Source organism: Myotis lucifugus, unplaced genomic scaffold (genome assembly GCF_000147115.1).
Source record: "Myotis lucifugus unplaced genomic scaffold, Myoluc2.0 scaffold_231, whole genome shotgun sequence".
NCBI lineage: Eukaryota > Metazoa > Chordata > Mammalia > Chiroptera > Vespertilionidae > Myotis > Myotis lucifugus.
In genome coordinates, this window is record NW_005871279.1 from 1,657,442 (window position 1) to 1,683,009 (window position 25,568).

The 25,568-nt window shown below is 43.0% G+C and overlaps 1 protein-coding gene across 1 annotated transcript in view; it reads right to left on the bottom strand.

Annotated features, from left to right (window-relative positions):
* Positions 1-459: 459 nt before the first annotated feature.
* Positions 460-25,568, bottom strand: part of ADGRG7 (adhesion G protein-coupled receptor G7) — an 84,015-nt gene continuing 58,906 nt past the window's right edge. Inside the window, 6 exon segments of the mRNA XM_014463999.2 lie at positions 460-840; positions 6,485-6,641; positions 9,556-9,711; positions 20,569-20,659; positions 22,037-22,246; positions 22,249-22,364. Of these exon segments, the coding sequence (XP_014319485.1) occupies positions 559-840; positions 6,485-6,641; positions 9,556-9,711; positions 20,569-20,659; positions 22,037-22,246; positions 22,249-22,364 (1,012 nt within the window). The 3' untranslated portion in view covers positions 460-558.

Consider the following 25,568-nt stretch of genomic DNA (forward strand, 5'->3'; position numbering starts at 1 on the left):
TCAGAAATCATTTTCTAGATGGTAAATTTTTCTCCTTGTATCCTTTGTAGTAAATCGTAAAAGACTTTGTTTAGGTTCTACATTTTTACTGAAGTCACAGACTTTATGATATACACAGAGCAATGATAATCTTGAATTATTTTGAATGCTGGATGGGATTCTTCACTTCATTCAGGTAAGAATCTGTTGAATAATAGAAAAAACTACCAAATCCAGTATCCCTGATGATAATAAACCACAGGTTGTACCTGATTTTTAACCTTGAGCCAAATATATTGAGGGAGAATTTTCGGAAGGACTGGGTAACAAAGGAAAGAAATAGAAAAAGCAAAACTCACACAAGTTGAATAAGAGAGACCACAAAAGGCAACAGCTTTACTGTCTAGATCAGCGGTTCTCAACCTGTGGGTCGCAAACAATGAAACTACATCCTGCATATCAGATATTTACATTACGATTCATAACAATAGCAAAATTACCGTTATGAAGTAGCAACGAAAATAATTTTATGGTAGGGGGTCACCACAACATGAGGAACTGTATTAAAGGGTCACAGCATTAGGAAGGTTGAGAACCACTGGAGGTGCTTATGCTTGCTTGGTCACTTTCAGAGAGTGTCGTTTCCTCGGTAACCACAATTGGCTCCAGCAGCCTAAAGCGTTCATTTAGGGCTGGGAATGACCTGAGCATGTTATACATCCTTACACGCAGCCTCATCCGGGTTGCTGATGGCAGCAACTTCACTCTCCCAGCAGATGATGACAGCGACTTCAACAATTTGGAAGCTTCATTCTGGAAGATTTTTGTTCTGACAGTGTAGAGGACAAAAATTTGCAATCCCTGGCAGATAGAATAAAAGCTTAATATTAGATAAGCGCTGCGATACAGAACCAGGGAAGGGATTTTATTTCACCTTGTCACCTACCCTTTTCTCATCATTCACACAACTCCCCAACTTAAGTTAATAACATCTGGCCCAGCCTATGGCACTCAGTGGTTGAGCATGGACCTATGAACCAGGAGGTCAGGGTTCAATTCCCCGTCAGAGCACATGCCCAACTTTCGGGCTTGATCCCCAGTAGGGGGCATGCAAGAGGCAACGGATAGATGATTCTCCCTCCTCATTAATGTTTTCTATCTCTCCCTCTCCATTCCTCTCTGAAATCAATAAAAATATTTTTTAAATATATATTAAATAACACCAGTAACTGAGTTCATAGTATTGTGCCAATGTTTACTTCTTTATTTTGACAACACAGTAGTATTATACAAGGCATTATTATTAGGGAAAGCTGGGCAAAGAGTACATGGAACTCTACTGTTTTTGCAACTTCTTATAGTCAACTATCTCAAAATAAAAAGTTATTAAAAGTAAATATCCATGGATGTCTCCCAGATTGGCATCTATATGACCCCAAATTTTGTAAGAATTTATTTCTAGCCCTGGCCAATGTGACTCAGTTAAGCGTCCTTCCATAGACCAAAAGGTGGCCGGTTGGATTCCTGATCAGGGCATATGCCCAGGTCAGATTTGGTCTCCAGTCGGGTGTATAGGGGAGGCAACTGATGGATGTTTTTCTCTCACATCAATGTTTCTCTCGCCATCTCCCTTCCTCTCTCTCTAAAATGAATAAAAACATTTTTAAAAGAATTTATTTCTATAATTAATATATTCCATAAATACTGTTTAGGAGACTTCTGATGTGGTAAGATAATCCAAAGATTCTGAGTTTGACTAATAGAATTGATACTTATTAGCAAGAGATAGACCAGTTCACTGGACAAAAGCAGGAAGATTAACTTGATTGTTAACCAACAGGTGGTATCTAACACATCTGAAAAAGGCCTGGATGACACAAGGAAGTGTGCATGGGGTTTCAGAAGGACAAACATGGTCATTAGCCATCCTGATTGTTCAAGGGAGAGAAATTCATTTTGGAGAAATCTGGTCTCTAGAAAAGCTCCTTTTTTTGTGGGGTATACTATTTCATCTGGCTTTTCCAGAATTTAAATTCTAAGTCAAAGATAATACTAAATATAATTTCTGCCAAAACCGGTTTGGCTCAGTGGATAGAGCATCAGCCTGCAGACTGAAAGGTCCCAGGTTCGATTCCGGTCAAGAGCATGTACCTGGGTTGCGGGCACATCCCCAGTAGGAAGTGTGCAGGAGGCAGCTGATCGATGTTTCTCTCTCATCGATGTTTCTAACTCTCTATCTCTCTCCCTTCCTCTCTGTAAAAAATTAATAAAATATAAAAAAATGAATGCGTACTTTAAAAAAAAGATAATACTAAATATAATTTCTGGTTGTACAATAGTTAGGAAAAGACATAGACCATGGAGAATTCATGAAGACACTGTCCTGTGGAAGTCAGTGGAATCCCAACATTTTTGTGCCCCCTAAAATCCCAAAAATGTTATTTGAAAAAACAAAATGTAGGCATCAAACTAATTATCACTAGCACAAAGATTAAATTGTGTCTTTTAAGTAATATCTGTAGCACTTAGCAAATAAATATGTATTAGCCTTATAGCATTCTACAACTAGAAGGAGCTTACATGTGAATTAATCTAGTCATTCCTACACTTTAAGGTACATTAAAGTCACCTGGGCCCTACTTTAAAGTGGAGATTCCCAGCTCTTACCCTATAGACTCTGATTCAGTAGGGTGAGGGGTGAAGTTGCCCAGAAATCAGCATTTTAACACACTGTGTACACTCTGATGTAGGCAATATTCAGAACCACTTCGAAAAGCACTGTGTCGATTTTAACACCCTCTTCCATTTTATATTTTACATGCCTCACTCAGAGAGGTGACTTACCTAAAATCATGAGTCAATATTAAACTTGAAAGACAGCCAAAGTCTCCTGACTTTTAGTGCGTGGGGCTCTTGCCCCATGGCCACCCTCAATTTTACCATGTAGTATGAACATTTTGTAATGGGCCTCTATTTTGTAATGTGCCTCTCCTATGCATGCAGAAGAGAATATTCTTGACCATACCTTTTTAAAGATACTTTTCTAAATTACTGGTAGCTTTAGGCAACAAGTCCATGGCCAATTGGCAATCCCAGACTAAGCTTACTCTATTTATTGCCCTTCTGGAGAGATTCCATTGGGAGTTGCCAACAGTAAAGAACTGCCTTATATCTATTTAAACTTAGCACCAGGCACACATCCATTGTTTAAGGGAGTAATTCATAAAAGGCACTGAAGAGGGCTCTCTGGGATAGACAGTGAGGAGCTTACAAGTATTAAATGTGATGTTAGCAATTCATACAGATAAGCAGCTCTCCACACTTCACTAAACAAACTCCTCATCATTTGTGGCCAAGACAAATTTATCTAATGCCCTACCCAATGATTTCTATTTTGTATCAAAGATTTCCCTCCTCAGTGATATTTGATCAGAGCCAGAAACAACCAATATCAACTACACACAATGGATACTATTCTCAGCAACTTAATGAGACAATCACCAAACACTGCAGTTTACTTCACAAAATATTAAAGAAGTACAGCCCATCCTGATAGCTACTGCAAAAGATATACACAAGCATATTACTTGCACTAGAGAACTAATAATTTAGTTGAGGAGATGAGACTTCTATGTAAAAAAAAGTTAATTTTTGAGTACAAGAAGAAATGGGACAAGTGAACTTATAAAACTACAATCCTTCTATTTTACTTGAGTTATCCTATCTAATAATAGAGAAACATGGTAATTAACTGCAACTTCGCTACCCTTCCCATTGGCTAATCAGTGAGATATACAAATTAACTGCCAACCAAGATGGCGGCCGGCAGCCACACAGCTGAAGCGAGCAGGAGGCTTGCTTGCTCCAGTGACAGAGGAAGCCAAGGTTCCCCGCCTGCTGCAGCCCAGCTCTGAGCTCCAGATGCAACAATGTTGCAATTATAGAAGCTAAACAAACCTAGAAACCTGCTTTCAGCCATCCGCGGGCTCAGAGCTTAGAGCGCTAGTAATGGCAACAGAGTTTCAATTATAGAAGCTAAACAAACCCAGATACCTGCTTTCAGCCAGCCACAGCCTCAGAGCTGGAGCCGGCTCTCAGCTCCAGTGACAGCTATAGAAGGTAAATAAATCCCAGAATAAAAAAAAAGAAAAAAAAAGAGGCTGGGAGCTTCAGTCGCCTGCCAGCCTGAAAACGGCCCTCAGCCCCACGCCCAGGCTGGCCAGGAACCCCAGTGGGGACCTCCACCCTGAAGGGGGTGTGACCAGCTGCAAAAAGCCATCAGCCCATCATCTAGGCTGGCCAGGCACCCAAGCATGACCCCCACCCTGATCTGGATCATCCTTCAGGGCAAACCAGCTGGCCCCCACCCGTGCACCAGGCCTCTATCCTATATAGTAAAAGGGTAATATGCAAACTGACCCTAACAGCAGAAAGACTGGGAATGACTGGTCACTATGACACACACTGACCACCAGGGGGCAGATGCTCAATGCAGGAGCTGCCCTCTGGTGGTCAGTCGCTCTCACAGCGGGGAGCTCTTCTCAGCCACAAGCCAGGCTGATGGCTGCCAGTACAGCGGTGGTGGTGGGAGCCTCTCCTGCCTTCTCAGCAGCGCTAAGGATGTCTGACTGCAGCTTAGGTCTGCTCCCTGCTGGCAAGTGGGCATCCCCCAAGGGCTGCTGGGATGCCGGGTTGCCAGAGGGATGTCTGATTGCCAGCTTAGGCCCAATCCCCCGGGGAGCAGGCCTAAGCCAGCAAGTAGTCAACCCTGAGGGGTCCCAGATTGCGAGAGGGCACAGGCCGGGCTGAGGGACCCCCTACCCCTGAGTGCACAAATTTTTGTGCACCGGGCCTCTAGTATTAATATAACTAGAATTAAAATCATCACCTCAGCCCAGTCAGCATGGCTCACTGGTTGAAAGTCAACCTATGATTCTCTCTCATCACTGATGTTTCTATCTCTCTCTCCCTCTCCCTTCCTCTCTGAAATCAATAAAAATATTTTTAAATAAAAATAAAAGAAAGGTATTTTTATTGCCTGACTGGTTTGGCTCAGTGGACAGAGCGTCGGCTTGCGGACTGAAAGGTCCCAGGTTCGATTCCGGTCAAGGGCATGTACCTTGGTTGCAGGCACATACCCAGTAGGGAGTGTGCAGGAGGCAGCTGATCGATGTTTCTCTCTCATCAATGTTTCTAACTCTCTATCCCTCTCCCTTCCTCTCTGTAAAAAATCAATAAAATATATATATTTTTAAAAAGGTACTTTTATTATATTGAAGTATAATTCACTCTGCCAGCTCAGGAAACATAAGATTAATTATAGAGACAGAAAACTCCTTGTAATATTTTTCATCAGAGCAAAAGACAATGTTTACCACAGGAGGAGGCATAGAATAAAAACCATGGAAAAAAATTCTGATTTCAAGATAAGTCTTTCAATAATGAATCCTTGTTTTATCTTAAAGTCTTTACATTCCCTATGCATATACACAAATACAAACATATGAAAACAAAAATCATCTGAGATCAAACAAAGTTATTTTTATTTTTAATCTACCATTTTGGTTTATCTATACCAGTATTTTTGCCATAATGAAAATTAGATGACCATTATATTTCCTCTATATGTTTAGTTTCTTATAGGAGATGCTTCCAATATGTTAATAGAATGGTTTCCAAATAAAAACATATATGAATCTTCAGTCAAATTTTAAGATAAGGTATGAATAGAATGTTCTTTAAAATTATGATTAAATGTATCATTGAGATAAGACTCAGGAATAAAAGCATCTTCAGTCCTATGTATAATTATGTCACACACAAAAACTTCATAAGGTTCTGATTCTAACAAATCAACTCTCTTGCAGGATTTTATATATAGAAAAGCTAAAAGATTCCACCAAAAACCAGTTAGAACTAAAAAAATGAATCCCATAAAGTTGCAGGATACAGAATCAACACATGGAAACTAGTTGCATTTTTATACACTAACAACAAACTAGCTGAAATAAAATTAAGAAAATAATCCTATTTATAATAGCATAAAAAAACAATGACATAATTTGTAATAAATTTAACCCAAGAAAGTAAAAGACCTAAAACAATATGTTATTGATGGGGGAAAAAATAAGACATTGATGAAAGACATTGAAGAAGACACAAATAAATGGAAAAATAGCCCAAGTTCTTAGATTAAGAAAATAAATACTGTGAAAATGTTCATACAACTCAAAACAATATAGATTAAATGTAATCCCTACCAAAATTCCATTGGCATTTTTCACAGATATAGAAAAAACTATCCGAAAATTTGTATTCAGCGCAGGAAAGAACATAAAGTCATAAAGAGCTTTCCTTTGTCTTCCCTCAAAAGATATTAAAATAGAATCTCCTAAAGGTACTAAACAATGACCTTCAGGGAGTTTTAAAAGGAGAAAACTGGTCCACGGAGATATCACCTCCACCACTGCACGGTCTGCTACTTTCAGACTAATCCACGCCATACCTGAGTAGTGTTGAAAATGCAGAAAAGGTATTTGGAGATTTTGCTGGTATTTTCATCACTTATTAGCATAAAGTATCCCAGGATCCAGGTAATTCCAAATATGACTGCAATAGATAACGTGCTAAAAACCTTCTTTAGTGATGAAACCTTTTTTGTGCTAGGTAAATGAAAGCAAGAAAGAAAATATGGTTCATTCGGTTCTTTTTTTAAAATTAATATCATTGTTACCCTACTGTTAAGAATATATATTCAGCTGCCCATATATACTGTTCATTTAACAATATTATGCCTCCAGTGGAAAAATTATGCTAGACCTATGCCATGCTGGATAGAATCTGATTTAGCAAGCTTTATTAAGAAATACAGTGATAGCCCTAACCGGTTTGGCTCAGTGGATAGAGCATCGGCCTGCGGACTCAAGGGTCGCAGGTTCGATTCCAGCCAAGGGCATGTACCTTGGTTGCAGACACATACCCAGTAGGGGGTGTGCAGGAGGCAGCTGATTGATGTTTCTCTCTCATCGATGTTTCTAACTCTCTATCCCTCTCTCTTCCTCTCTGTAAAAAAATCAATAAAGCCAAACCGGTTTGGCTCAGTGGATGGAGCGTCGGCCTGCGGACTCAAGGGTCTCGGGTTCGATTCCGGTCAAGGGCATGTACCTTGGTTGCGGGCACATCCCCAGTGGAGGGTGTGCAGGAGTCAGCTGATCGATGTTTCTCTCTCATCGATGTTTCTAACTCTCTGTCCCTCTCCCTTCTCCTCTGTAGAAAATCAATAAAATATACTTTTTTTAAAAAGAAATACAATGATAACTGTATCTGGCATAAACAATTCCTTACAGGCAAATTTCACAAAGAATCAATTATTTCTTTGGAAGAGAATTTTATTTTAGCTATTATTACTATTGGATCAGCTAGTGATTAATTGTTATGGAGGCATCTGGAACCTTCCCATGGTGTAGGCCAGTGGTCGGCAAACTGCGGCTCGCGAGCCACATGCGGCTCTTTGGCCCCTTGAGTGTGGCTCTTCCACAAAATACCACATGCAGGTGTGCACATACAGTGCAATTGAAACTTCGTGGCCCATGCGCAGAAGTCAGTATTTTGTGGAAAAGCCACACTCAAGGGGCCAAAGAGCCGCATGTGGCTCGCGAGCCGCAGTTTGCTGACCACTGGTGTAGGTTGATACAGAATGAAAGGTTGTTAAAATGCAGAGTGATCTTCTTCCCTTGATAGTGAGATAATTGCTAATATTTCACTTTGGCGAGACATCAGCAATTGTTCCACAAGCAGAGGCTGAAAAGCATTTTTTTTTAAATTAGAATTTGCCTTCTCTTTATTGCTCTTTGGGATCCTGAGCCCACTATGGTAAGAAGCCTGGACTGGTTTGACACAAGATGAGAAACCACATGGAGGAGAGATGATTCTTCCCCACTGAATAACTACCATTAAAGACCAGACCATTACTACCTACGAGGCATGAAAGTGAGTCACCCTAGACCGGTGGTTCTCAACATTCCTAATGCCACGACCCTTTTATACAGTTTCTCATGTTGTGGTGACCCCCAACCATAAAATTATTTTCGTTGCTACTTCATAACTGTAATTTTGCTACTGTTCTGAATCGTCATGTAAATATCTGATATGCAGGATGTATTTAGGCGACCCCTGTGAAACGGTTGTTCAACCCCCAAAGGGGTCACAACCCACAGATTGAGAAACGCTGCCCTAGACTATTCACCTACATTCAAGCCAGAACCAGGACAACTGCCCAACCAACACTCAAATTTATGACAAATAATAAACATTTGTCATTCTAAGCCATTAAGTTTTGGGGTGGTTTGTTATGCAGCAAAAGCTAACTGATACATGAAAGATAACTTGTTAAACAATTAAATTGTAACCTGCTTTTCATTGTAACTAAGCCAATTTAAGAACAAGTGCTATCAGCCAAAATTTAGAAGTATAAATTTGGTTGATGTCTGAGGCCAAAATGATATTGTTTTGTATAAAGAAAATATAACTGAATTTGCAATTAGGCTGAGAAGACTTCACCTAGTCTTTTCTGCATTTTTAATAAAATATATGTTTGAATGATTATCATTGATATTCTTCCCCATATTTCCCCTCAAATGGATTATCATAAAGGGGAGATGATACTACTCTTGATCAATAAATTACATATTAAAGATTATAGTCTCACTGATGAGAGTTGTTTTCATCATCTGTTCATACCAAGTGCACTCATTTGGTGACCAGCAAAACTCACAGATGTGCGTATGTGCGTATAGTAAGTCTACTTGGGCTAAGTAGAGTCTTATAGAATTAAACTTGAAATCATAGCCTCATTGGCACCATGTTTTAATCAATGTGTACTGTGGGAGAAGGGGGGATTTATGTATTGAATAGTTTCTGTTCTTTCTCTCTCTAACTGAAAGCTTTTTCTGCATATCAGGAATGACAATGAAAATCTTTATTGGAGTCAGGAAGGTTATATAAAGGAGAAAAGCAGTCCACATGGAGACTGATAAACCAGGGAGCACATGCTCCATCTGCAGGGAATGTGGGCTTAATGTTGCCAGTTGTTCTTTTTTTTTTTTTTTTAAGAAACGAAAACATTTTAAGTGAAATCTTCCTATTATTTTATGTTTACAAGTAATAAAAAATATAAATCCATTATCTGATTCAAGCAACACATGTACAACATAACCTACAGATACTAGTTTACAAAATACATTTACTAGCATTTATTCACAACCCTCCCATTTCTTTATCCAAATCTGATTTATTGAATATTTGGGAGAAAACTTGGGTTGAGTTTTTCAGTTGGGCTCATATAGCACAAAAGTATGTTGTGTAATGCAGCCCACCCACAGTATAGTGCTGATGGTGGGAGATGAGAAGATCTACTTTCAGAGGCAACGTTTAAGAGAACATCTGTCCTGCAACCACATGTCCCTGCCATTGTCCCAGAGTCTGAAAACTCTTCTAGGAGGTGCAGATATATGAGGGTGCTCTATCGTGTGCTCACCGAGTCATGCCTGGCAGCTTCCCATTTGCTGGGAATCTTACCTTGTCAGATCCTGGTTATCCTTCCACACCACTTTCACTATAATGACAATAAATAGAGCAACATTGCTGGTGAGGATAATGGTCATAGGTAGAATGAATGACAAAAATAATGGGCTTGTTTTATCATCATCCTTTTTTGGACCTGCCAACCAGCAGCTGTGGAGAGAAAATAAATGCTTTCAGAAGACTAAGAAAGCTATACATACTAATTCTCCATGCTGTTATCATTACTGATGTTCAATCAGCTGAAAGAGAATATCCCTTTGCATCCTATATATTTGAGATGACTTTCAAGAATTCAACATAATAAAAAAATGAAATGCATTGGCTCTGCATATTCCTCTATGAGACAGTATAGGCTAATAGACAGAAAATGGGCTTTTGAGTCAGGCAATCTCAAATTTAAATGTCATTCTCTGTCACTAACTAGGAGTCTGACTTTAGGCAAATTATCGTTTAATTTTATTTTTTAATATATAGCACACCTAGGTGGCTCAAAATTTAAATGGTGCAAATATTCATAGAAAGACAAGATTGACCTAAAATTATCCATAATTACTAGTCTCTATCTCCAGTGGTAATCAGTGTTTCTTGTATAGTCTTCCTTATTTAGGCTATACATATATCGGCAAATGTGCATATTTTTCCTGATGTTTAAGCAAATGATAATATATGATACTTCCATACCTTACTTAACAACATATCTTGGATATCATCCTATATCAGAATATAAAGATTGTCTTCATCACTTTTTAGAGGTACATATTATTCCATTATTTTGTTATATCATAAATTATTTATCTATCTGTTTGTTTATTTATTTATTGTTAATCCTCACCCGAGGATATTTTTTCCATTGATTTTTTTAGAGACAGTGGAAGGAAGGGATGGAGGGGGAGAGAGAGTAACATTGATGTGAGAGAGACACATCAATTTGGTTGCCTCCTGTACACACCCTTTACGGGAGCTGGGGATGAACCTGCAACCCAGGTACATGCCCTGGACCAGGAATCAATCCAGAGACACTTCGGTGCATGGGCTGACACTCTAACCACTTAGCAACACCGGCCAGGGCACACCATGAAGTATTTAAACAGTCTCTTATTAATTGGCATGTTTTAAGATTTAATGTTTAATTTAACCTCCTTGGGTTAGTTTTGGGGATTTTTTTGTTGTTGTTGCTATTTGTGGTGGTAGTTTGGTGGTGTTTCCTTCTCATCTGTGAGGTCTAGTAATCATCTCCTGACATTGTTGTAAGAATTAATTTGTTCATTTAATAAGTATTTACAGAGTATGTTATGTGCCAGATACCATTCTAGATACCAAGATATGAGCAGTAAATGAAAAACCCTTCTTTAGTGAATTTATTCTAACACAGAGAAATTGGTAAAACTAACAAATAAATTACATATGTGTCAGATGGTGACAAATGCTGTGGGGAAAAAATAAAGCAGGGTGGGTATTACTATGGGGGGTTGGGGTTCATTTTAATACAGTGATCAGGAAAGGCCTTATTTGAGCAAAGATTTGAAATAGATGAGGAGCAAGGAAATTCCAGGCAATGGAAACAGTAAGTACAAAGGCCTTGAGTTGAGAGTTTACGGAAGAGCAGAGGCTAGAATGGCTAGAATAGAGTAAGTAGATGGGATTAGTTAAAAGATGTAAATTATGTCAGAGTCTTATAGGTGATTGTATTCACTCTTGGCAAGAAACAGACACTTGATATAATGTCTTGACTTTTAAAAGAATTACTCTAGCTAGGTGCAAAGATAAGAAAAAAAACACATGCAAAAGCAGGAAATCTGCTAGGAGTTTATTACAATAATCAGGTGGCTTGGACAAAGAGAAGAAATGCTAAGAAATAGTCTGGTTCCAACTAATGCAAACGAATATATGCACCCCTTTGTTCATTGCAGCGTTATTTACAATAGCCAAGATTTGGAAGCAGCCTAAGTGCCCATCAGCAGATGAGTGGATAAAAAGCTGTGGTACAGCTACACAATGGAATACTACTCGGCCATAAAAAAGAAGGAAATTTTACCCTTTGTGATAGCATGCATAGACCTCAAGAGCATTATGCGAAGTGAAATAAGCCAGTCAGAGCAAGATAAACACCATATGACTTAACTCATATGTGGAATCTAATGAACAAAATAAACTAGCAAACAAAATAGATTAATCCATAGAGAGCAGGTTGACAGCTGTCAGAAGGGAGGGGGTTGTGGGGCTGGGTGAAAAGGTAAAGAGATTAAGAAAAATAAAACCTTATAAATATAGATAACAGCATGGGGGTAAGGAGGTGGGGAGAGGCAGAAGCGGGTATAGAGGGGATAAATGGTGATGGAAGGGGACTTGACTTGGAGTGGTAAATACACAATGCAATATACAGATGATGTATTATAGAATTGTACACCTGAAACCTATATAATTTTATTAACCAACTAGGGGCCCACTGCACAAATTCATGCACCTTGAAAGGAACTGTGGGCTGCAGAGGCTGCTGTGGGCAGAGGGGCAGGTCTCCGCCCATCCTCTGTGCCTCTGCCTGGCCCCTCCCGCCATGCCCCCGGTTTCTTGTCTGCCAGCAGTCCCACTCCTGCCGCAATCACTCCCACACGCTGACGGTGCCAGCCCCGCTCGTACCTGCTAACAGCGTAGAGCAATTGGGTCCAGAGCCAGCAGCGGGTGTGAGTGGGGCCAACACCATCAGCAAGTGCGAGCAGCGGCTCTGGGGCTGGCATCGGGTGCCAGCGGGGCAGGTGCCAGCGGGGCCAGCGCCAGCAGCAGGTACAAGCACCAGGCGGGACTACGGTGCACGAGAGCAAAGAATTTTCAGTAACCACCAGAGGCTCGCAGTGATGACAGCAACCAACGCCCAGCCTTAGTCTGGTGCTCCAGCTCACCTGCTCCACCATCCCACCAAAGCCGACACCAGCCATGTTCCACGCACACCCCCTGGTGGTCATCGCATATCATAGCGACTGGTTATTTGGTTGTTCTGCTGTTTGGTCCATTTGCATATTAGCCTTTTATTATATAGGATGTCACCCCAACAAATTCTATTAAAAAGGGGGGGGAGAAATATTCTGGTTCCAGATGTATTTATAAAAAAAGCAAAATGATTTATCTTATTGACAGGTTGAATGTGAGATGTAGGAGAATTAAGGATGACTCCCAAGTCTTTGGCCTGAGTATCTGGAAGAGTGGGATTACCATTAGCTAAGATATGGAAGATGATGGGAAGAGCACGTTTCTGAGGGAAGACCATGGGATGTCTTATTAGACAGCCAAGTGGAGGTGTCAAATAGGCATTTGGGTATTAATGTGAGAAGCCCTAGCATATAGTTGGCATTCAATTAATGTATGTTTTCTTCTCCTGTAGGTAAAACACCATTATTATACATGTTAAAGGATGTCTAAATTGTTTTTCTTTGGACTATTGTTATAATTTAAATCATTTCAAATCATAATACAAAGAATAGACCATCCTATCTAATAAAAGAGAAACATGGTAATTAGCCGTACGTCCACTACCCTTCCCATTGGCTAATTGGGGCGATATGCAAATTAACTGCCAGCCAAGATGGCGGCCGGCAGCCAGGCAGCTTGAAGCAAACATGAGGCTTGCTTGCTTCAGTGACGGAGGACTCCAACATTCCCCGCCTGCCTTGCCAGCCTCTGAGCTTGCAGTTTGAAACATTGTTACAAATATAGAAACTAAACAAAACCCCAGAAACCTGCTTTCAGCCAGCCGGGATCTCAGAGCTGGAGTTGAAACAGTGTTTCGATTATAGAACCCAAACAAACCAGATACCTGCTTTCAGCAGCCGAGGCCTAAGAGCTGGAGCCAAGCCTCAGAGCTAAAGCTGCCCAGAATAAAAAAAGAAAAAGAAAAAAAGGAGTGGTTGGGAGCTTCAGTCACCCGCCAGCCTGAAAACGGCCCTCAGCCCCTCACCCAGACTGGCCAGGCACCCCAGTGGGGAGCCCCACCCTGAAGGGTGTGTGACCAGCTGCAAACAGCCATCATCCCCTCATCCAGGCTGGCCAGGCACCCCAGTGGGGACCCCCACCCTGATCCAGGACACCCTTCAGGGCAAACCAGCCGGCCCCCACCCGTGCACCAGGCCTCTATCCTATATAGTAAAAGGGTAATATGCCTCCTAGCACCGGGATCAGCGGAGCCGCGAGGCCTCCCAGCACTGGGATCAGCATGACAGAGGGCAGCGCCCAAACCCCCTGATCGCCTTGTGGCTCTGTGTTTGACAGGAGGCGGGGCCACAACCTCCCTATCCGCCCTGCTCTGTTCGTGACAGGGGAAGGCGCCCGAACCCCCTGATCAGCCCTGCTCTGTGCCTGATAGGGGGGAGCTCCCCAACCCCCTGATCGCCCTGCAGCTCTGTGTGTGACAGGCTGTGGTGCCCCAACACCCTGATCGGCCCTGCTCTGTGTGTGACAGGGTGCGGTGCCCCAACTGCACCCCCCCCCTCCAAGGGCCCTGCTCTGTTTGTGACGGGGTAGAGCCATAACCTCCCCATCAGCCCTGCCCTGAGTGTGACAGTGGTGGTGTCCCAACCCCCTGATCGGCCCTGCTTTGTGGGTGATAGAGGGTGGCGCCCCAACCGCCCCCCACGGGCCCTGCTCTGTGTGTGACGGGGTAGAGCCATAACCTCCCCATTGGCCCTGCCCTGAGTGTGACAGGGTGTGGCGCCCCAACCCCCTGATCTGCCCTGCTCTGTGTGTGACAGGGGGCGGTGCCCCAACTCCCCTATCGGCTCTACTCTGTGCGTGACAGGGGGGAGCTCCCCAACCCCCGGATCGACCCTGCTCTGTGCGTGACAGGGTATGGAGCCCCAACCCTCCTGATGGGCCCTGCTCTGTGAGTGACAGGGGGCAGCGCCCCAACCCCCTGATTGGCCCTGCTCTGTGCATGACAGGGGGTGGCGCCGCAACCTCCCCATCGACCCTGCCTTGAGTGTGACAGGGGGTGGTGCCCCAACCCCCCAGTCGGCCCTACCCTGAGCGTGACTAGGGGTGGCATCGCAACCTCCCGATCTACCCTGCTCTGTGCATGACAAGGGGGCTGCGCCCCAACTCCCCAATCAGCCCTGCTCTGAGCCTGACCAGGGGCTGCACCTAGGGATTGGGCCTGCCCTCTGCCACCCAGGAGCAGGCCTAAGCCAGCAGGTCATTATCTCCCGAGGGGTCCCAGACTGCGAGAGGGCACAGGCCAGGCTGAGGGACCCCCCCCTCCCCCAAGTGCACAAATTTTTGTGCACCGGGCCTCTAGTCTATAATAATAAAAGCATAATATGCTAATTAGACCAGAGGACCTTCCAGATGACCTTCTGGACGAAGCCATGGCTTTGAGGGCTGAGGCAGAGGCAGCTGCCATGGCTATGGGGACTGAGCCCCTTGCACAAATTTTGTGCATCGGGCCTCTAGTCCTTAAATAAAATGGTGAGAGTGAGCACGTTTTTCTTTAGGACTCTGGCTTCTGTTTATCTTCAGGACTCCTGGTTTCCCTTTGCTTTCCTCTGAACTGGAGAATAACTCTCCTCCCATCCTTCATCTCACAATTCCCTACGCAGAAGAAATGAGGGCATGTGGCTAAGAATTTAATGAAATCCTGGTGGGAAGTCCTTTCAAGAAGCTTCTTTTTGCCGGAACCGGTTTGGCTCAGTGGATAGAGCGTCGGCCTGCGGACTGAAAGGTCCCAGGTTCGATTCCGGTCAAGGGCATGTACCTGGGTTGCGGACACATCCCCAGTGGGGGATGTGCAGGAGGCAGCTGATCGATGTTTCTCTCTCATCGATGTTTCTGACTCTATCTCTCTCCCTTCCTCTCTGTGAAAAAATCAATAAAATATATTTAAAAAAAAAAAAGAAGCTTCTTTAGTGAGTAAGCAAGTGGCCATCAAAAGTTTGAAATGGAAAAGATGAACACATTTCTTACCCAAGAAGCCTAAAGAAACACAGTTTGAAGGGAGAGGAAAAGATCAAGAAAGAAAATGAACAATTCAACTCTACTCGATAAAGGAGACTTGCAAATTATGAAACAAATAGACAAGTATTAATCCTTTCTGTATGAATCTTGAGTTGTTTAAACTTTAGACGATACAATTTCTGAGAATTAATATTTGTACTATAGATGTGTGTGTGTGTGTGTGTTGTGTGTGTGTGCAAATGTCTGTAAGAGTCCTTAATTAACTCACATGGATGGGGACCTGGAGGGAAAGAGGCTTGGATACCCATGGTCATTAGGAAGTGTGCACCAGGAGGGGACTCCTCACCCCCTTTATAATTATATTGCTTGGAGAGATAATTATGCTGAACTTGTTCTCACAACAGCCTTTCTCTTTGTTATCCCTAATTTAATAACTAGGATTTTGAGAAATAAACTGCCAAGGAGAGAGATGGATCCTACAGTGCGAATAACCCTTGTAGGCATGGAGCAAGATTTCTAGGGTGGAGATTGGAGAGTCACATGGTCGAGGATGAATTTATAAACAGCTGTGGACCCGAGGTCTGGAGAGCATCATAAGTAGACTTCAGATGAAGTATTTAACTGCTTGGTGATTTTTCCATGCAGCACACCGTGAAGGAAGCTTTAGGACAGTGATGGCGAACCTATGACACGCGTGTCAGAGGTGGCACGTGAACTCATTTTTTTGGTTGATTTTTCTTTGTTAAATGGCATTTAAATATCTACACTAATAAAAGAGAAACATGGTAATTAGCGTACGACCGCTACCCTTTTCATTGGCTAATCAGTGAGTATATGCAAATTAACTGTCAGCCAAGATGGCGGCCGGCAGCCAGGCACTGAAGCGAGCATGAGGCTTGCTTGCTGCGGACTCCAACGTTCCCTGCCTCACTTGCCGGCCTCTGAGTTGCAACTCTAAGCAACTATGTACTATGTTGCAAATGTAGAAGCTAAACAAAACCCCAGAAACCAGCTTTCAGCCTGCCGGGATCTCAGAGCTGAAGTTATACATTGTTTCGATTATAGAACAGCAAACAAACCAGATACGAAGCCTCAGAGTTAGAGCCAGAGCTAAAGCTGGCCCAGAATAAAATAAAAAAAGAGAAAAAAAAAGGAGCAGTTGGGAGCTTCAGTCAATAACTGCCATCCTGAAAATGGCCCTCAGCCCCTCACCCAGACTGGCCAGGCACCCCAGTGGGGAGCCCCACCCTGAAGGGTGTGTGACCAGCTGCAAACAGCCATCATCCCCTCATCCAGGCTGGCCATGCACCCCAGTGGGGACCCCCACCCTGATCCAGGACACCCTTCAGGGCAAACCAGCCAGCCCCCAGGCCTCTATCCTATATAGTAAAAGGGTAATATGCCTCCTAGCACCGGGATCAGCGGAGCCTCGAGGCCTCCTGGCACTGGATCAGTGTGACAGGGGGCAGCGCCCAAACCCCCTGATCGCCCTGCAGCTCTGTGTGTGACAGGGGGCAGGACCACAACCTCCCTATCCGCCCTGCTCTGTTCGTGACAGGGGAAGGCGCCCCAACCCCCTGATGGGCCCTGCTCTGTGTGTGACGGGGTAGAGCCATAACCTTCCCATCGGCCCTACCCTGAGTGTGACAGTGGCGGTGCCCCAACCCCCTGATTGGCCCTGCTCTGTGGGTGACAGGGGGTGGCGCCGCAACCTCCCCATCAACCCTGCCTTGAGTGTGACAGGGGGCGGTGCCCTAACTCCCCTATCGGCCCTGCTCTGTGCATGACAGGGGGTGGTGCCACAACCTCCCCATCGACCCTGCCTTGAGTGTGACAGGGGGCGGTGCCCCAACCCCCCAATCGGCCCTACCCTGAGCGTGACTGAGGGTGGCATCGCAACCTCCCAATCCACCCTGCTCTGTGCATGACAGGGGCTGGCACCCCAACTCCCCAATCAGCCCTGCTCTGAGCCCCACCAGGGGGCTGCTCCTAGGGATTGGGCCTGCCCTCTGCCACCCGGGAGCAGGCCTAAGCCAGCAGGTCGTTATCTCCTGAGGGGTCCCAGACTGCAAGAGGGCACAGGCCGGCCTGAGGGACCCCCCCCCCCGAATGCACAAATTTTTGTGCACCGGGCCTCTAGTATAAAATAAATATCAAAATAATAAATCTTTGTCTTACTATGGTTGCAAATATCAAAAAATTTCTATATGTGACACGGCACCAGAGTTAAATTAGGGTTTTTCAAAATGCTGACACGCTGAGCTCAAAAGGTTCGCCATCACTGCTTTAGGATACACAGCATACAGTTGAATAATTTCCCCCTTCATGCATTATAATTTATCATGATTACCTCAACCCTTCAGGAAAGTCTGAAAACAGCCTATATGATGGTGGTACAGATAAGTAGAGGATAGAGTATTAAGCATTAAGAAGAAATGTGGCCTGCCTTGCATTTACCTCTTAATTGGGTCCTTCTTACGAAGATAGCAGTACATCAGGGGAACTGGGTTAGCAGTTTCAGGTATCACTGGCAGAGCACGGGGGGTGGGGGGGGCAATAAGATATTGAGGTTCAACAACTGGGAGGAAAACCAAAAAAGTCCCTCCACTTTCTAAATAAATCCTGAAGGAATGTGACCCTTGATGCCTGTGTGTAGGGTGGAATGTGGGGGATAATGGTCCAAGAGGAGGCAGATGTTACACATCCTTTCCTCTCTTCCCAACTTCTCTTATTATCAGTCACCTCATGTCTTCCCTAACAGCCAATACTGTACTCAGGAAAGAATCAGGAAAGAATTTGCTCTCAATTATTTATAGCCCAGTGAGAATAAATGTAAGATAGTAGTCTTCTTTCTCCTAAAGGCTTTTATAGAAATAGGTTTAGCCTTGTGCCTGGATTCGAGTTGGAAATTAAAAATGCAATTTGAAGTAAATTACCTCTCCCAGGAGATATGAGCATCTTATCCCAATCTCTAATTTCGTAATTCAAAATGTAAAACTCATTGAAAGATACTTAACCCTAATTAAATGGAGAAAATAATACCTGAAGTGCTTGGCTTCTAAATTCAAACCAGGCTGATAGCCTCCTGTTCCACAGCTGGACATGGTTAGCCCTCAAAATAGGTAAGCACCCTAACACCATAGCCTTCCCTTGGGTGTATTGCACATTTGCAAAAGTTTTATTTTTATTTGAGTTGATCTCGGTCTTAAGGTGGAATCTGGGGATATGAATGATCCTATATAATAAATAGGGATTATGCTAATTTGTCCATTACAGTGTCTGAGTCACAACCAGTCTACTGGTTGCGCATGCACAGGAGCTGGGTGGTGGGATCAGGGGCAGGGACTTCTGCCCCCAGCAGAGGCACACCCAGGCCTGCCCAGTGCTAACATCCTACCCAGCACTGAGGTGAAGCTGCCTGGCTGCATCCCTGGCCAGGGACATGACACTGTCTGCCTGTGTCCCTGACCTGGGACATGACACTGTCTGCCTGTGTGCCTGACTTGGGACGTGGCGCTGCCTGCCTGTGTCCCTGACCTGGGACATGACACTGTCTGCCTGTGTCCCTGACCTGGGATGTGGCGCTGCCACCCCCCCCCAAACCCCAGCGCTGAAGTAAAGCTGCCTATGTGTGTCCCCAGCCTGGGACGTGAAGTTGCCTACATGCAACCCGGCCTGGGATGTGGCACTGTCTGCATGTGTCCCCGGCAGGGTACATGATGCTGCCTACGTGCATCCCTGGCCTGGGACGTGATGCTGTCTGCGTGCGTCCCCACCCAGTGCTGATGAGACGCTGCAGGGGGGCCAGGCTTGATGGGTGTGCGGCCAGCCAGGTCTGGGTCTTGCCCAGTGGGGGTGGGGTAAGCTGGGTTGGGGTCTCAAGAGATTTTGAGGCCTGCACAGGTGTGTGAGGACTTGACTCTCTAATTAATTCCCTTTTAATGTGTATAAAATTCATGCACCAGGCCACTAGTTGGATTATAAGATGAGAAGGGAGGATCAATTAAAGAGCAGTTGTTCTGTAGCAGAAATACATGTAAAAAGTTCAGCTCAGCTTTCTTCTCTTCCTCTCCACATAAAAAGCAACCACCATAAAGTCAGGTACTTCCATTATTAACAGTTAGTTATTCAGGCTGAAGTCACAGGGAGAATTTGTTAAGTGTAATAAATCATCATGAAATTCTATATAATAAAGAGTTAATATGCAAATTGACCATCACTCCAACACACAAGATGGCTGCCCCCATGTGGTCAAAGATGGCCAGCAGGAGAGGGCAGTTAGGGGCGACCAGGCCAGCAGGGGAGGGCAGTTGGGGATGACCAGGCCGCGGGGCAGGGCAGTTGGGGGCGATCTGGTCAGCAGGGGAACAGTTAGGTGTCGATCAGGCTGGCAGGGGAGTGGTTAGGGGGTGATCAGGCAGGCAGGCAGAAGTGGTTAGGGTCAATCAGGCAGGCACACAGGCGAGCAGTTGGGAGCCAGCAGTCCTGGATTGTGAGAGAGATCCCAGATTGGAGAGGGTGCAGGCTAGGCTGAGGACACCCACCTCCCCACCCCACCCCACCCCCCCCCCCCCGCATGAATTTCGTGCACCGGGCCTCTAGTATTCATTATAATCATATAAACAAAATTGGCTCATAAGTATAGATGGTACCCTTTAAGTTATGAAATGCTTTCACATTTGTTTCACCCCTCACAGTAACCTCTGAGCAGGTAGTACTATTATTGTCATTCCTGTTATCTAGATGAGAAAACTAAGATAAGATGTTACTAAGGATCACATCTGTTCTGTCCTATAATTTTTCAGACTTAATAAAAAATTCAATTTAACACAAGAAAGTTTAAATATATAAATTTAGAAGGGAAATACTTGCTTTACTGAAGGATTTATCATAGGAAACTTTCATGTCACCATATTTAAAATATAATGTCTTCTTTGAGAATTTTAAATACCCACTTAGAATATGACAATTATAAAGTGAGATGCATATGTACAGTGAGGCTTGGACTCAATATCACTGAATAGTTGCACTCATATCAAAGAAATGGACATTTTAAAATATATAACTCACATTTCTTCTCGCCGGTAGCCTAGCTCCCATCCTGAATGATTCTTAAAATAAATAATTCCCACTGTCATAGCTACAATGACAGCTGGGACTCCTAGGTAATAAAGAGAGGAATAGAATTAATAATTTACCCAAGACTGGTATTAATTATAAAAGATCATGAATGCATTATACAATTGACCCTTTTCAAGATGTATTGTCATTTCCACTATAGACAATGTACTAAATGATCCTATAGCTGTAGGTCAACAGTTTTGAAATTATTTTTCTTAAAGAGTCACTCTCATTTTCTTTCTTAAAAAATTTTTTTAAAGTAGCTAGAAAGTTTTTCTGGTCTAAATCTCCAGTCAAATAAATAGAGATGTTAAAGGAAATTAACACCTTGAAGTTAGCTTATGACATATTTAGCAGATCTGCCTTGGTCCATCTCCCTCCACAGAACTGTGAGCTACTAGGTGGGAAGCACTTCTGAGTTTTCCATCTCCCCTACAATTAGGTTGTCATACAATTAGGTCTTCAATAGGCATTTGCTTAAATTAAATTATTTCCATTAAAGAAATGCAAATTAAAACCACAATAATATATTACCCCACAACTGTCAGAATGGCTATCATCAATAAATCAACAAGCAAGTGTTGGCAAAGATGTGGAGAAAAGGGAACCTGGGTACACTGTTGGTGGGAATACAGACTGGTGCAGCCACTGTGGAAAGCAGTATGGAGTTTCCTCAAAAAATTAAACATGGATCTGCCTTATGACCCAGCAATTTCATTTCTGGGAATTTATCCGAAGAAACCTGAAACACTAATTCGAAAGAATATATGCACCCCTATGTTCATTGCAGCATTATTTACAACAGTCAAGATTTGGAAGCAGCCCAAGTACCCATCAGTAGATGAGTGGATGAAAAAGCTGTGGTACATTTACACAATGGCATACTACACAGCTGCAAAAGAGAAGGAAATCCTACTCTTTGTGACAGCATGGATGGAGCTGGAGAGCTTTATGTTAAATGAAATAAGCCAGTCAGAGCAAGACAAGTACCGTATGATTTCACTCATATGTGTAATCTAGTGAACAAAATAAACTAACAAACAAAATAGAAACAGACTCATAGATATAGAACAGGCTGACAACTGTCAGAGGGGAGGGGGCTTGTGGGGCTGGGTGACAAAATGAAGGGATTAAGCAAAAGAAAACCCCAAAAGTCATGGACAACAGCATGGTGTTTACCAGAGGGGAAGAGAGGTGGGGGGAGGTTGAAGAGGGTAAAGGGAGGATGAATAGTGATAGGAGGAGACTTGACTTGCTGTGATGAACACACAATACAATATACAGATGAAGTACTATAGAATTGTACACCTGAAACCTGTATAACCAATGTCACCCCAATAAATAAAGATAATCACAAAATAAATAAATAATTTCAACAAAACTAAATTCCTGAGTAGGTAGAGAAGCAAACACTTACCCCAACCAATTAAAGAAATGTAAAGAGTGAACCGTTGAGGAAGAGGCTTCATGGTCCTAATCAGAAGGAAGTAGAGCTGCACTGCACTGATTCCAGTCCAGGTAAACATCACTAACAGGAAATAGTGCAGCAAGGCAGCAACCGCCGTGCACCGGGGATTCGGATCCTCCTTAGTCATGTCTTCTTTGGGAATTGTATTTTCTTCAGGAGCTTTGTCTCTCGTTTCTTATTGGGATTTTCAATCCCAAACACAAAGAGGAGATTGAAAATCAACATTGATGTGCACAGACTGACCAACACCCAGGTTACTGAGGTTTTTCTGACTTTCCTGAAAATAAATTGGTAAATGTAATTAAATAAATAAACAACAGAATATTATTATCCAATGTAAATCCAGTGCATAGCCTAGTGGGCCAGCTGGTAAACCTACCTTCCCTACTACATCAGAAAACCATACTCCCCTCTTATCTCATTTCCACAAGGAAGTGAGTTAGAAAAAACAGGCTGATACATCCTTTCTTGAAACTGTGTTCTAATCAAAGGTGATAGCTATTCTCCAGAGATGGCCCAAATGAATTCTACTTCCCATTATGTATGCCCGGCATGTTCACCTCCAGCGCTGGCCTGTGACTTGTTTTAATTAACAGAGTGCAGCAGAAGGCCTGGGAGCCAGGGCCAACTTGTCCATTAGATTCAGGAGTGTTTAGGGCCCCCAATACATTTGTGGCCCACAGCAATGTTTCAACCCCTTTCAATCCAAAACAAACAAAAATGAACTCTCATGTTTAAAAAAATGTAGCATATAATATTAATACATTCATCAGTGCTGTCATAAAACATAATTTTTATCCTTTTTTATGGAGGGCAGTCTCACAAAGGCAAAAGTGCCTAGGACACATGAAAGTCATAACAAGCTTTCCTTGTGCTCCTGTGAGTTCTGAGCCATGATGTAAAATTCCAGCTACCCTGCAAAGGAACCTCATGGAAATGCTCTGAGACTACGTGGAGAGAGAGACCAGGCTGCTGCGGCATCCCAGCTGAGCCTCCCGATGATCCAGCCCCAGCCACCAGGTGACTGCAGTCTCATGGGAGACACTAAGTGAGACCTTTGGAAGAACGTCCAGCTGAGCCTCGTCAAGTCACAGAATCATTAGAGATAATAAATTGTTCTTTCAAGACAGTAAGTTCTAGGGTGGCCTTTTTATACTGCAGTAGAGCATAACTTCTCTAGATTTGAAAGGACATACAAAGGCTATCTATAGAAAGGTTCTAAAAGGATTTTTCAGATTTTCAAAATAGGATATTATTGCACACTAGAGGCCCATTGCAGGAAGATTCCTGCAAGAATAGGGCTTCCTGCGGCTGGAGCGAAGCAGAGAAGGGAGCGAAACCCGCTAAGGCAGGCTTCGCTCCCGCCTCCACCGCCTGGCTTGCTTCCCTCCCGTCTCCGCCGCCTTGGCTCCATTCCTGTCTCTGCCACCTCTACTTTGTTCCCTTCTACAGTGCTTCACTTCCTTCTACATTGTCTTCAGTCTTCGCTCCCAGCTGGTATATGCAAATTAACCGCCATCTTGGTTGGGTTAATTTGCATATAGTCGCTCTGATTGGCTGGTGGGTGTAGCGAAAGTATGGTCAATTAGCATCTTTGTCTTTTATTAGTGCAGATTCTAGATGAACCCATGTGTGAAAGCCTCTTGAGTTTTTAAAAGTATTTTATTTAAAAGTTATGTATAAATTTTAAAAGAATAAGGCCAGATATAAACTTTAACTAACTGTATAATTTTAAGTAATATTAAACTTATTACCTTTAAACTAACAAAATGTTTTAAACCAGCAAAATGTTATAAGGTTTAGCTTACATTACATTTACAGAGTAAACATTTTAAATTAAGTGAAAATATTTAAAATTTGTTTAACAGCCTATTGTTCTAATGATATTCTTCATAACTTGAATAGACTGATGATTACCAACCCTGTAAATGGCTTATACGCAACAATATTTCACATGTGTCTTCTCTATAAGACATCTCAGAGCCCTTTTTCTATGGAGTATCTCCCAATGACTAGAGTTCCAGGGACCATACTTTGGGAAATACTTGCTGATAGTCAAATGGTCAAGATGTTTTGAATGGGCCTTTTAATGTCAAACATGCCCGAAAACTGTCCTTTCATTGGAAGATATAATTCTGGATGTAGAACCAAGTGCTCTTTAAATGTTTTTTTCTTCATCTCATATTTACCTAAGATTTTTCTAGAAAAGATAAAATAAGAGCCATTTCTTTTTGTATGACTGACTTGTAATTACATAGCATGTAATTTTCCTTCCTCAGGGGATGTCGAAGAGCCTGTTTTAGCCCAATCCCCACAGGTCAGGCTGAGGGACCCCACCGGTGCACAAATCTGTGCACTGGGCCTCTAGTATGCACATAAGATCTTTGGTTAATCTCTTCCCACCCTTTCCTCTGAGATTCATCAGTCTGTTCCATGTTTCCATGACTGTGGTTTCCGCTCCTGCGTTAAGCGTCTGCCTCCTGGTGGTCAGTGCGTGTTATAGCTACCAGCCAGTCGGCCGGTCACTTAAGCTTTTATATATATAGATTTCTGTATATATTTGTATAACATTTGTCTTCCCCCTGGAAATGTAAACACCATGAGAAATGAGAGCTTATCTGTCTTGTTCGTGTGGGTGGTTGGTCCATAGTAAGCACTCAGTATAAGAATTTTAAATGAATGTCAAGAGACTCATTGAGTGTGAAAGATAAAGAAAAGAAATAAAAAAGAATTCTGGCTCTTTGGAAATATGGCTGATTCTAAGTACAGGGCAAAGAAAGTGATAGATGTGCTTTTGTCATCTTGCTGTGCCTGAAATAAGGAAGTGCTTATAGACTGATAGGAACATGACAAAATAACATCAAAGGACTCCCTCTGGTTACATTGGAGAGTACACTTTTTTGGTATTTTTTTAAAGAGAGAGGAAGGGAGAGGTAGAGAGAGAGAGAGAGAGAGGGAGAGAGAGAAATATCAATAAGAGAGAAATAGCCACCAGCTGCCTCCTACAGGGGATAGAGCCTGAAACTGTGGCATGTGCCCTGATGGAGAATCAAACTGGTGATTTCTTGGTGCATGAGACAGTGCCCAACCAACTGAGCCACAGCGACCAGGGTGGAGGGTACACTTTTTATGAAGGAATATAGTGACTAAATATAGAATGATAGGTTAGAAAATTATTATTCCCAACCATCAATGTAATAATATATTCCAGTAAGGATCCTCTCTCTCTCTCTCTCTCTCTCTCTCTTTCTCTCTCTCTCTCTCTCCTCAACCCATCTGAGAAAACAGTTGTGAAGGAATTAAGTAGAGAGAAATAATTCTGAAGGAAAGATGAATTCAAGTTATCTTGAGCATGAGAGTACACAATAGACCCATTTATTTTACAGGTATTCCTCTACTATGAGTCCATTTCTCTACTGTGGTCAGCCTTGCGGATATGGCGGTGAAAACAAAACAAAACAAAGGACAGCAACAACAAAGT